Here is a 14,192-nt window from a genome sequence, read left to right as displayed (position 1 = left end):
TAGGTTTTTCTATCCATTGGCTAAATATTATGTACACTAACATTATTTACTTTTCTAGCTAGCCATAATTCTATAAACATTCCACACTTTATCAAAGCAACAAACAAAAATAAAACAGTTTACTATAAAATTTTTACATAAAATGTAATATTTATCACACCCATTAGGATGACTATTTTTTTAAATGTTGGCAAGGATGTGGAGAAATTGGAAGCTTGTACACTACTTGTGGAAATGTTAAAATGGTGAGGCTTCCATAGCAAACAGTATGGCAATTCCTCAAAAAATTAAACACAGAATTACCATATGATACAGCAATTCCACTTCTGGCTACGTACCTAGAAGACATGAAAGCAGGAACTGGAACAGATATTTGTACACCCACGTTCATAGCATCATTATTCACAACAGTCAGTAGGTGGAAGCAACAAGTGTCCACCAATATATGAATGGATAAACAAAATGTGGTATATACATACAATGGATAATTATTCATGTTTAAACAGGAATGAAATTCTGACATATGTTACAACATGGGTGAACTTGGAAGACATTATGCTAAGAGAAATAAGCCAGTCACAAATGGACAAACACCTTATGATTCCACTTATATGAGATACTTAGAGCAGTCAAACTCATAGAGACAGGAAGTAGAAGGTGGCTGTCAGGGGCTGGAGGAGGGATGAGTGGGGAGTTACTGTGTAATGGATATGGAGTTTCAGTTTGGGAAGATGAAAAAGTTCTGGAGATGGATAGTGTTGATAGATTAACAACAATGTGGATATGCTTAATGACAGTGAACTCTATACTTAAAAAATGTTTTAAAAAGTCAATTATATCTCAAAAATACTGAAGGGAAAAATGGTTAAAATTATAAATTTTATGTTATGTATATTCTTCTGCAATACAAAATATAGTATTTAAAAAAAGAGAAAAGAATTCAATATTCCTTTCTCACTTAACAAAAACCCATTTCAAAAGATGGAACAGCAATGTTTCTCTTCATTTGCCAACTGAAATAATAGATCTGTAAGATTAAAATGATTCTAAATTAGTTGTTGATACTAATGATAAATCTTTCTTACAAAGACTATTATTATAAAAGTAAAACACATTAAAATATTAAGAACAGATTATTACTATACTGTAACTACAACCATATGTTCATAATCTCACTATTTTAACCAAGAAATAAAGATTGTATAAAACAATACAATTTTGATATTTTCATAAGTTAAGGCTGAGGTCACTAATAGTAAGTGGGGGATGTGAATAAAGATAAAATATACATTGAAAGCAGCATCATAAAAAGATGGTGAAAGTTACTTCAGGCCTACATAGCATCACACCATGGAAGAGGGTAGTGGGAAGAAGGGTTGGAAACATATTTTTAAAGAATACTAGTTTACTGGACTACTTACCAACAGGTTTTTCACAGACAAGACCATCTGCCATAGAGGTACAAGGATTAGCTTTTAAGCCTGCCACTGCTGCCCTTTCTAGATACGCACAGAACCCAGAATCATTGGGTTCACCAGGAAGCCACTGTAGTGTTGTGTTTGTAAATGGTGACATGTCTTCCCATCCCCAGTAGGATATATTGATCTTGCGTAAGCCTACCCAAGGTGATACTTTCTGTAAACAATAGCAAAAGGGACATTTTTAAAAAGTGAGATGTAAAAATCCTGCATCATATTCCTTAGTAAACAGTTCATTATCATTAAAAATTACATTTGAAAATATATAGAACTGCCTTTCTAAGGACTTGGAGTACTAAGGATAATTAACAATTCCAGCACATCTTGGAGAATGATGTATAATAGAACACTATGTTTAAAACATATTTTGTGTTTAGTGACATGACTGGGGTCATTTCTTTAGCTCTCATGAACCTCAGTTTCCTCTTCTATAAAATGGTGATATCTGATGTAAATACCTATCTTATGAGGGAAGATCATTTAAAAAAACTTAACATATTGTGTTGCTGCTACTGTTACTGCTACTTCTGCTGCAGCTACTATTACTACTGTTACTACCAATCTAATCAATTGTGGAGTTGAGAATCTAAAGCTAAATTGACATTTTATGCACTGTGAGAAAACAGAAAACAAAATCAATGAACAGTATATAAAGGCTGAGTGAGGACTTCACAACAGGTTCACAAAGGACTAGGAAGAAGGGCCTGTCTCCTAGTTCAGACCTCTACTAGTACACAAGGACTTCAGTGCAGTTTTAGATAAATTAATGTCATCTACTTTCATTACTAAAGAAATCAAGAAAACTAATAAAATCTTTGACACTGATGCCTAAATTTAATTAACAGAGGTTGACAAATGCCATCAAACTAAACTTTCATAGTGCTCTCAATAATATTTCAAAAGTCGCTTAAAAACAAAATATATGCTGTATTTATATACCTTATTTTAATCATTACTCAATTTTAAAATATATTATTCTAATGAGACTGAAAAAATAATGATATATTCTTGGTCCAAGGTACTCTCTTTACAAAATTTTTTAGATTATGAACACCTCTTTTTCTTTCCTTGTTTCTGCTTTAGAGTTATGCTTTTCTTTTTGAGATTTTTTCTAGCTTTCTTGAGGTATAATTGACAAACGAAAATTATACCTATATAAGGTGTATGATTTTTTTTTGGTATATGTACACGTTATGAAATGATTATCACAATCAAGCTAATTAACATACCCATATGTATATATATTTTTTCTTTATACATCCATGTATCCGTTGATGGACACTTAAGTTGTGTCCATAGCTTGGCTATTGTGAATAATGCTGCAATGAACATAGAAGTGCAGATATCTCTTCAAGATACTGACTTAATTTCCTTTGGATATACACCTAGACATGGGACTGCTGGGTCATATGATAGTTTTCATTTTTTGAGGAAACTCCACACCATTTTCCAAATTGACTATACTGCTTACATTCCCACCAACAGTATACAAGAGTTCCTGTTCTCCTCATCTTTGCCAATATATGCTACTTTTTTTTGCAGCACGCGGGCCTCTCACTGTTGTGGCCTCTCCCATTGCGGAGCACAGGCTCGGGACGCGCAGGCTCAGCGGCCACGGCTCACGGGCCCAGCCGCTCTGCGGCACGTGGGATCCTCCCGGACCGGGGCACGAACCCGTGTCCCCTGCATCGGCAGGCAGACTCTCAACCACTGTGCCACCAGGGAAGCCGACCTCTTATCTTTTTGATAACAGCCATTCTAACAGGTGTGAGGTGATATCTCAACTGGTTTTGATTTGCATTTTTCTGATGATCACTGCTGTTGAGCTTTTCATCATATATCTGGCTGGCCACTTTTATGACTTCTTTGAAAAATTTCTATGTCCTTTGCCCATTTTTTAACTGGGTTATTTATTTTCTGTTGAATTATTTGAGTTCTTTATATATTTTGGACATTAAATCTTTATTAGATGTATGGTTTACATTCTCTCCCATTCCATAGGTTGTCTCTTCACTCTTTTTTTTTTTTTTTTAATCTATTTTTGGCTATGTTGGGTCTTCGTTGCTGTGAGTAGGCTTGCTCTAGTTGCAGCTAGCAGGGGCTACTCTTCATTGCAGTGTGCGGGCTTCTCATTGCGGTGGCTTCTCTTGCTGCGGAGCATGGGCTCTAAGCATGCGGGCTTCAGTAGTTGCGGTACGTGAGCTCAGTTGTTGTGGCTCATGAGCTCTAGAGCGCAGGCTCAGTAGTTATGGTGCATGGGCTTAGTTGCTCCGTGGCATGTGGGATCTTCCCGGACCAGGGCTCGAACCCGTGTCCCCTGCATTGGCAGGCAGATTCTTAACCACTGTGCCACCAGGGAAGCCCTGTCTCTTCACTCTTGATTATCTCCTTTGCTATGCAGAATCTTACTAGTTTGACACAATCTCATTTATCTATATTTGCTCTTGTTGTCTGCTTTTGGGGTCACATCCAAAAAATCATTGCCCTGACCAATGTTGAGATTTTTTCTTGTGTTTTCCCCTTGTAGTTTTACAGTTTCGAGTCTTAATGTGTGTAAGTCTTTAATCCATTTTGAATTGATTTTTTAATATGGTGTAAGATAAGGATCTACTTCCATTCTTCTGCATAAGGATAGCCAGCATTATTCATTGAAGAGGTTGTCCTTTTCCCATCGTGTGTTCTTGGCACCTCTGTCAAACATCAATTGATCATAAATGCTTGGATTTATTTGGGGTTATTATAATGTGTCTTGGTGAAAGCCTCGTTATGTTTAATCTATTTGAGGTTCTTTGGGATTTATGGATCTGGATGTTCTTTTCCCCCTCCATATTTGGGAAGTTTCCTATAATTATTCCTTTAAATGAGCTTTCTGCCGCTTTCTCTTTTCCACGAGGGCAAGCCCGGAGCCTGAGTCTGTGGGTGCAGGCCTGGATCCTAGGTCTGAAGGGCCAGTCTGGCACAAGGATCCACTGGGGTAGGACTGGTAACTGAGTACAAAGTGGTGAGCCTGGAACCTGGTCCACTGTGGCAGGCCTGCAGCCTGGTCCATGGGCCAGTTTGGAGCCTGGAACTGTGGGAGCCACCCAGGAGCATGGATCCACAGGGCTTACCTGGCACTGGATCAGGCCATGAGCCTGAATCCTATGGACTGGTGCTGGGGCCAGCCGGGCACCTGGGCCATCAAGTATGGTCATGAGGCTGCAGGGGCTAGCCTGGTACCAGGGTCCACTGGGGCAAGCCTGGTCCTGAGTCTTCTGACGCCTAAGTCCATGGGGGTGGGCCTGGTACCTGGGATCATAGGGGAGGGCCTGAAGCCTGAGTCCACTGGGATGAGCCTGACCCCGGGTCTCTAGAGACCAGCCCAGTGCTGGGGTCTAATGGAGAGGGTATGGATCCTAGGTCTCCTGTTTCCTAGGGATATGGGGGACTAGCCTGGAGGCTGAGTCTGCGGGTGCCAGCCTGCAGCCTGAGGCCACAGGAGCCAGTGTGGCACTGGGATATGCCTGGCGCCTGGGTCCACAGGGATCATCCAGGCACCGGGGTTCACTAGAGCAGGCCTGGAAGTAGGGTCCAAAGCAAAATCGGTGCTCATTTCATTCTCCTTCCCCTTTGCAGAGGGTATTTCTCACCCTTTCTCACCGCGCTTCCTGTACCGTGCAGGCTTAGGGGAAGGATGATGCAGGTAATGTGAAACTGTTCTTTCTACCATCTTCAATGAGTGTTTTCTTATTCCTGTGTTCCCCCCACCACCCCCAACCCGGTGCTATAATCTCTTACCTGGACTCCTTAGCTTTTGTAAAGGTATTTTGTATATGGATGATTGTTCAAATCAATGTTTCTGTGAGGGAATGAGTGCTGCAAACTCCCATTCTATCACCTTGCTGACATCATTCCTAAACATTTCTACCTTAAATATACATAATAATAATTTATGTTCTCAGTTACCAAGCTAATAATATTATAATGTGAAGTAGTTTCAAAACTCCACATAATCTTTTTTTTTTTTTTAGATTACTGACTGTCAGGATAGAGAAAAATATGTCCCTCCACTTGAGTCTTTAACAATATAGAAATAAGATATATAAATCCAGTATTTATTCTAAATATGTGGTACAAATGGTCCTAGAGAGCTTATAAAGAACCCGTAGACCTAGAAATTTATCGTGTATAAATATAACAATTTTCACACAGAAAATACTCAACAAATATTTCTTAAATGAAATTAAAATATTACGAATATTCATTATAACAGTAGATCTCATATCACCTAGTAGAGTACTGTACACATAGTAGGTAGTCAACAAATTTTGCTAAGCAAGGCCATTAGAACAGAGATGCTTATTTTCCAACATCCAATTCCTGAGACAGAGATAGTGCTTAATAAATAATGTTTCTAATTATAAAAATACACATGCTGCTTTGCCTTGTGATCATCATATATTTCATACTTATTCTCAAAGATATTTTGAAAACAAAAAAGCTATAACATTTTTATAGTTCTTGATAATAACAGCAGGAATCAATCCAACATAGCTATTTCAGATTAATGACTGTGCTTCACATTACAGCAACTCTGTATTTCCAAACTCTCTATAGTAAAAACAAGTCATTTAAAATGAAATATTATTCTCTAAATCATCATGATAAGAATCTGCAAGGAAGAGGAGAGGAACAGAAAAATAAGCAGTTGATAAAACATTTAAAGTAACTATTACGCAGTAAATGAACTGGACAGGCAGTTGAAGAATGAAAGATAAATTACTATATTATGAAAATTTACTGCAGCACACCATAAATCATTGCAACATTTCATTAGCCAGTTCTGATAAGTAAATGATCATTTGATCCAGGATACCTGTTTAAAGTGCATGGATTTGTCAATCTTTATTTGCTACAGAAGGGTTACCTTAAGTCTATACAACTGCAATGACTCAGGATGTAATTCATTTTATATAAAGATATGCTTAGTGGAACGTCACCTTGCAGAAAATTCCACCTTTGAAATTTTGCTAAAGCTCATATTTCTAGTGAAATAAAACATTCTTCATTTACAGGGCAGGCTATGCCACAAACTACTGAATCTAAGTTCATCATACATCCGAAATAATTGTTGGTCTAACCTTTATGACTTATAGTCATAAGCATATACACACTACTATATATAAAACAGATAACTAATAAGGACCTACTGTATAATCATAAGCAAGAAAAAATGAGCAACTTACGTAAGAAATCTTGAAACATGAAACTTCTAAAATAGCATATTTCAAGGTTAAAATGTAAAAACTAAAAATAATGTATTTTAAACAAGGAAAAAAGCAATAGAGCTCAAATGCCAAACACTAGTGCTTTCTAAAACTCAAAGAATGTGGATCTACCAATAAGATGCTCTTTATAAGTTATACATATTCAGTAGAACTAATTTCCAAATGTTCATTGATAACTGAATCTCAATTTTGTAATTAAAGAAATGAAGCTCTTGGTAGTACAAGAATATAAACAGATCTTAAATTATGCTGTATGCTCCATATGACTAAAAATAAAACTTTACAAATAATACCCTGTCAATATTTTCTAAAATATTTTTTAAAAATCAATAGATCTCTCCTAGATGACACCACTCGCATCTTATCCTCAACCATAAGGCTGGCAGCTCTCAAACAAGGCAAATTAAGAGAAAAAACAGAGGCACTTCTCTGACCTCCTTACAAATATCTTCATGCGCTGGCCAACTCAAAGTCCTGCAATAATTAACTACAGCATTACTCTAGGAAACTCCATAAGTCCACGTTACTGTTCAGGTATCCATCCTCTACCTTCATATATCACCCTGCGTGCATCTATCATTGCAATTATCACACTTTGGTATAACTGTGTTTGTATTTCTCCCCCATAAGCTCTTTAACAACAGTGATTGTTTTTGATCTCTATATTCTCAGCAAGCAGTAGACTGCCAAGTACAATGAAGGTGCTCAATAAATTTGTACTAAATGAATGAAGATTAGCCCATCCTTCCCAGAAATATAGCTTCAGTTCACACAAAAATGGTTTTACAGATCAATTTTTCATACAAATTTAATTATTATAGTTTTTCTTCTCCCTATTAATATCAAGCATATAACAAATGTTTGACAGCCAAGTATCACAATGTGATATCCACGTAAAATTACTGAATATTTATAAAAACTGGGGGTATAATAAATTTATCAATTTTATTAATGGAGGGAGGGCTTTGACTCTACAGATATAAAATGGCATTAGAAATTAAATTATCTGTATCGATACTCATGAGAAATACACACACTAATACCACCACAAAAATGATGGCAGGCAGTAATAATGAACTGAATGTTCATACAAAGATTTCAAAAGAGTATGTGTTTAAGTCCCTCTAATTTTTTAACATTTATACAAAACTGTTCTTATATCACTTTTTAAAAATCAGATGCTTGTTCCCCTGTTATTAGCAAAAGGAAAATCAGTAACATATATTCCTATTCTTTAGCATAAATCAGAAATGATCTTAAGAAGGAAAAGGTATAATTAGTGGGGGTGAGTGGAGTAAGGCTTTGTAAAGTGGAAAAATTAAAACACTAGTCTGGGGTAAATATTTTTCTACAGTCAATATCAATATTCTTAACTATTCATCGAATAAATTCATTTAGTTACTTAAGATTTCATTATCTAATTAATGATTCTTGGAAATAGTAGTTACAGCAGTAGTGGAAACAGACATACAAAAATAATCTTTAAAATGCAAACAGTAATAATAACTTTAGTAAACACTAAGAAATAAAATGTATCTATGCTCTTCACATACAATACCTCATTTATTTCTCACAATAAACATATAAGATAGCTATGATTACTATCCCAGTTTACAGATGAGGAACATAAGCTGGGGAGGTTAACTTGCTACTAAGCTGTGGAGATAAGCAGTATGTCCAGACTGCATGCTCTCCATCATTTTGATTCGCTGTCCTCGACGCTGCTTAAAAATCAGCTATACCAAGGAAGTATTACTTAACTGTTTCAATAGCAAGCAATTGGTAATCTTTGCTCTGAAAAGTTTTCAAGCCAAAACCATATCCACTGCACTGCAGAGTGGAGCTCTGTAGCACCAACAGACCCTTGTCCAATAAAAGCCATAACCTAAGGTCAAAAAAAGTCATTGAGATCTAATATAGTTTTCAAAGCAATAGTTGAATTATAGCCATATCTCCATTATTTGTATAGAAATCATGCCACTTTGTGGATTATTTACCACAGGGTGTCTATGTGTGTGTGTGTGTATCTTAAACATTGGCCAAATCTTGTACACGCCTCAGATCTGAGGTATTTATTATTGTTTAACTTTATCACTTACCTGATCTATATTGAGTTCTAATTTTATTTTGACACAAAATACAAAAATCTTCAATGATGCTATGAGAGTTTATATTATCTTAGTATATTTCAAGTATGTATACGAACTAAATAAGGTATTTTAAATTAGATTTAGTAAATTATTTCTAAATCTCCTACAACTTAAGAGTTGACTATATTTTTTCTTTTTTAATTGACGTATGATTGACATATAACATTGTATTAGTTTCAGGTATACAAAATAATGATTCAATATTTGTATATATTGTGGAATGATCACCACATAAGTCTACTTAACATCTGTCACCATACACAGTTTTCTTGTGATGAGGATTTTTAAGATCCACTCTCCTAGCACCTTTCAAATACATAATACAGTATTATTACCTATAGTCACCATGCCATGAATTGCAGCCCCATGGCTTGTTTATTTTATAACTGTAAGTCTGTACCTTTTGACCCCCTTCACCCATTTTGCCCACCCTCCACCCTTGCCTCTGACAACTACCAATCTGTTCTTTGTATCTTTGAGCTTGGTTTTTTGTTTTTTCATGTGTATTCTTGTTTCTTTGTTTTAAATTCAACACAGAAGTGAGATCACAGGGTACTTGCCATTTGCGACAACACGGATGGCTCTTGAGAGCATTATGCTAAGTGAAATGAGTCAGACAGAGAAAGAAAATGATCTCACTTACATGTGGAACCTAAAAAAAAAAATCCAAAAACAGTATATATCACAATATTACAAATATAAAATCATTATGTTGTCTACCTGAAACAACATGTCAAATATACCTCAATTTTTAAAAATGTCCTCAAGACATTTCAAGTAAGTATCTAAATAAGATATTTCAAAACAATATTTAGTAAATTATTTCCAAATCTCCAAATTAATCTGTTCTTAAGAGTTGACTGTATTTTAACATCCCAAGAACAGAAAATACTGTGAGTTCCTATTAAAAATTTCTTATAAAATGATATTTGACATTATTTCCAAGGAAATATTCCATTTTCTATGGACCAACTCTCTAGGAAATTGAAACTGTTCCCAAATGCTTATGTTCCAAATCTCCCATGTACTTTAAAAATCAGTTTAAGTCCTGCTATTTGTATATTATTTCAAGCAAATCTATACCTAGGAAAATAGTATAATTCAAAAACTTAACCCACAGAACACACACACAAAGATACATATATACAAATATAGCCAATGTGTTGGTCTAGTGTTCTATTATAAGGGACATCCCAAAATTATTACACTTCAAAACAAATTCTTAAATTATATGCACAAGTTTTAAAGTATATTTAAAGTATATTTATTCATATGAGATGTCTTCTTGGTAAGATAATGCGATGGTTTACTGAGCAAAACATGAGATGAGTAATTTAGAAAACTTTATTACCAAAGAAATCAGTTCTACTTTTACTTCGACGATTTAGTAAAAATAATGTATTAAAAAAACAAAAAGAATGAACCATTGCCAATGGTTACAGGATTATCAGCATATTTCCATAATAAAAACAAGTATAGTTGTTACCTGTTGCGTATACTTCTGTATTTCATCCAGTACAAATTCTACTTCTTTCGAGGTTGTTAATGAAGCAAGATTTCCACTAAGATTATAGCAATAAAGTTTTGCATTGTCATAGTTTTCTCTACTGGAATTAATTCTAAGACAAGCATCCCCAATATGATTCCATCCTTCTCCACAAAGATGAGCTAATCAAAAAAAAAATTATATCTTATTTTTAGATTACCAAAAAGCATGTGTATTTTTCAATTATTTCAGAATTCTAAATACAACTTCGGTATTTGTTTAAATAATTTTAACAATAAAAATTTAAATATATCACTATAACATACCAAACTAAATTTGTCTAATAGTTTGATGAAGAATAAGAAGATCCTAATTTTTTCTTTAATTCTTAAACATAAGAGAAGCTACGGCTCTATAACATCTGTTAAAATGTGTTGACTGTTAGGTTTTCTGTGTAAACCTAGTGTACTGGCATATGGTTTCTCAGCAAGTAAAATTACTACTGCACTTATGTCCCAAAGTGCAATTTATATAATACAAGATCACTTTAATAGAAAAATAACCAGCACATAACAAAAGCAATTTCAAAGTTATCCTACAAGTGTAGCTAATTGTCCTATAAATCTAATTTCCATAGCCCAGGTGTACGATTTTGATATAAGCTGGGTTCTTTGATTCTTTAATTATAACTGTGGGGCGAGAAGTCTCATTTCATTTACGTATAGTAAAGAAGCTATAAGCTTTGCTTTCTAGTATTTATTTTTACACAGTCATTCAGGTCTTTCAAAAGTTTAAACATACCATTCAGTAACAGTGGTTTATCCTTAGGGTCCAAATTGCACTTAAAACAGTGCCTATTTTCTAAAACATGGATTTATAAATACAATATAAAGTTATGCTCTAATGTGCATTAATTAACGTTGCAGTGTTTTATTAACACACCGATCTATGAAGTTTCACTACATTTTAGTTTCCACATCACTAAATATATCAGTGCCTCTTGCCCTTTCAGCCTTGGATGCATTAATACAATCTTTATGGAATTATTATAAAGCAGCAATTCTCAAATATTCTGGTCTCAAGACCCCTTTAACTCTTAAAAATTATTGAGAACTCCACATATTTTTTCCCTTATGCATTTTATATCTATTGGGTTTGATCATATTAAAAATAAAAACTGATCTTTTAAAAATATACTTATTCATTTAAAATTACAATTTAAATTTTTATTACAAACACACTTCTCCAGTTTCTGGGATGTCTTGTCCCTTTATGCTATTATAGGCTTGAAGAAGATGTACCATCAAATTTTCTCATTAGGAGCAGTTCAAATCAGGTCCCTGGCATCAAAAAATTGATATGGGTTGATAAATGAATAGGGCATGGATAGGCAAAGAGATCAGGAATAAAGCAGAGGAAAATGTGCATCACAGAATCTAGGGTGAGGGTATTGGGTATCCTCTCTACAATTTTTTCAGTTTTTCTATATGTTTGAACTTTTTTATAATAAAATGTTGGGGAAAAATATAACAACTTAAAATAAATAGCATATTTAATTTTTTAATTATAGTCTCCAAAAACCAAAATAGTGAAAAGTGTGGCATTGTTCTATAAATATTTTTGCAAATCTCTTTAGTATTGGTTTAATATAACTGTATTCTCGTATCTGCATCTACATTCAATCTATTGGAATCACATATTATGTAGCCTTTGGAAAACTATTTACATAGCAAACCTATAACAGAATGAGAATCACAAAAGCAAATAATATCTTAGTATTACAGGGTACTCTGGTTCTTTAATAACTGCTGTCCTGTTAAACTAGGTAATGAGAATAACACACGGTGCTTGGAACAAAGTAACCCCTCAATAAACTGGAGTCATTTAATAAGACTTTCAAACACGTCTGTTTTCATTTTCGGGCTACACATACAGCAATCTTCCTTGTCTTCTGAAATCTAAAGTACCAAATCACTTTAAGGAAAGAGTGCAAAAGTTTTGGTTAAATTTTGGCTGTTTCTTTCCTTACTAAATCAAGGAAGGATTTACATTAGTTTTGCCTGTCTCTTTTTTTTTATAAGATCAAAAATACCTGGTTGATAAATCATACAAATGCAAACAATGCATGGGCCTTTGAGGCTAAACTAAATTATAGCACTGACCCAAATGTTTTGATGTTTTAGGCTTCCGTAGTATTGAGCATTAACTCAGCTTTAGAGTTAAAAGGATAGCAGTTAATTTTTTCAATAAGTTTAGTTAGACAAATTCAAATTGCCAATTTTATATGAGATCAATGGGAAAAATGCAATTCACAAATTTTCATGGAAAAGTGCAACTACTATACAGACTGGGCCCTTCATTTAGAGCATTCACTTCCTTGAGACAAGCTGAATGGAAACCAAACTATATATATACCAAGCTGGTTCTTAGTAAATATGAACACAGGACAAGGTAAGTTAGTACATAATAAAATATTTTATTCTATTTATTATTCTCCAAAATAATAGCCTGGTCAAGTAGAACCCTTATACCAAACCAAAATATTTTCCCAAGCAATGAATAGATGGGTACTACCAAATAAAACTTCACTATTATTTTTCCAAATTTCCACTGGTAATCTAATTCCCTTCTTATTGAGTAATATTCCTTTAAACATATATATTCCTTCAGTCAAATCTTATTTTAGTCTAGCATTTTCTTTGTCTTTTTAAAGAGACTTTATAAGTATTTTTTCTGATCTACATGTTATTTTTAGATTTTAACACTTAGAAATCATTACTTTCAAGTTTAGTATCATATCACTAATGCTCCTCAAATCCTGCCTACTGCATTAATATTCTTTAATTTACTCAAAGTGAACACACATGCATATATCACTATTTAAAAGCTTCAAAAGTCAGTACATAGAGAAAATTCCAAAACCTCAATGGTACTTTTAAAGGCAATCTAATTTTTATTTTCTTACATGAACTTATATAAGAAAGACTTAAATCCTGTGATGGAATTTTCCAACACTTTCTAGAACTACATAGGTTCAGAAAATTTTTCTATGAAAGAATTTTTAAAAAAAAATCATGATATAGAAACAGGCAAAAAAACTGAAAAGAAATAGAACTCCCAGTTATTAGTCCCCTCTGCCATTTACAAGTCAGGCACTTTTAAGCAAGTCACATAACCAGTGTGTCTCAGCTTATCTGTATAATAAGAAAATGGAACTGGTTAAATATCTTTACAAGTTTTCAATTTTCTGCTTTTCTCTTTCATATTTGAAAGAAAGAGTACTTAGGGTCCACTAAGAAGAGTGTTAGCTATAAAAATTAAATTGAAATTTCTTTTTAAAATGAGTTTTGGGACTTCCCTGGTGGCACAGTTGTTAAGACCCCACACTTCCAATGCAGGGGGCCCGGGAACTAGATCCCATATGCATGCCGCAACTAAGAGTTCACATGCCACAACTAAGGAGCTGGCAAGCCGCAACTAAGGAGTACACATGCTGCAACTAAGGAGCTGGCGAGACACAACTAAGGAGGCTGCCTGCCACAACTAAGACCTGGCACAACCTAATTATTTATTTTTTTAAAAATAAATAAAATGAGTTTTGCTCTGGTTTGCAGAACTTAGATTCTCATTAAATCATATAACAATTACTATAAATGTTTCAATTTGTAACAAAAAAGCAGTCAGTAAAAAACAGTTCCTGAAATTTAAAAAATAAAGGGCACTTAAAAAATAAATCCAATATGCTAAAATGTTTACATTGCTAGATCTGGATACTAGTCTGAATACTTTTTATTTTCTATGTTTTTAAGAC

At 34.2% G+C, this 14,192-nt stretch overlaps 1 protein-coding gene across 1 annotated transcript in view; it reads right to left on the bottom strand.

The window, feature by feature from the left end:
• ATRNL1 (attractin like 1) overlaps positions 1–14,192 on the bottom strand; it is a 683,604-nt gene that overhangs the window by 529,888 nt on the left and 139,524 nt on the right. Inside the window, exons 15-16 of the mRNA XM_022568674.3 lie at positions 10,382–10,563; positions 1,422–1,635 (exon numbers count right to left, since the gene is read on the bottom strand). Coding sequence (XP_022424382.1) covers positions 1,422–1,635; positions 10,382–10,563 — 396 coding nt within the window. The remainder of the gene's footprint in view (positions 1–1,421; positions 1,636–10,381; positions 10,564–14,192) is intronic.

The sequence above is a fragment of the Delphinapterus leucas genome, chromosome 16 (assembly GCF_059928025.1).
Source record: "Delphinapterus leucas isolate spDelLeu-1000000601 "Yukka" chromosome 16, BTC_Dleu_Yukka2, whole genome shotgun sequence".
Taxonomy (NCBI): domain Eukaryota; kingdom Metazoa; phylum Chordata; class Mammalia; order Artiodactyla; family Monodontidae; genus Delphinapterus; species Delphinapterus leucas.
This window is presented reverse-complemented; position numbering and strand designations above follow the sequence as displayed.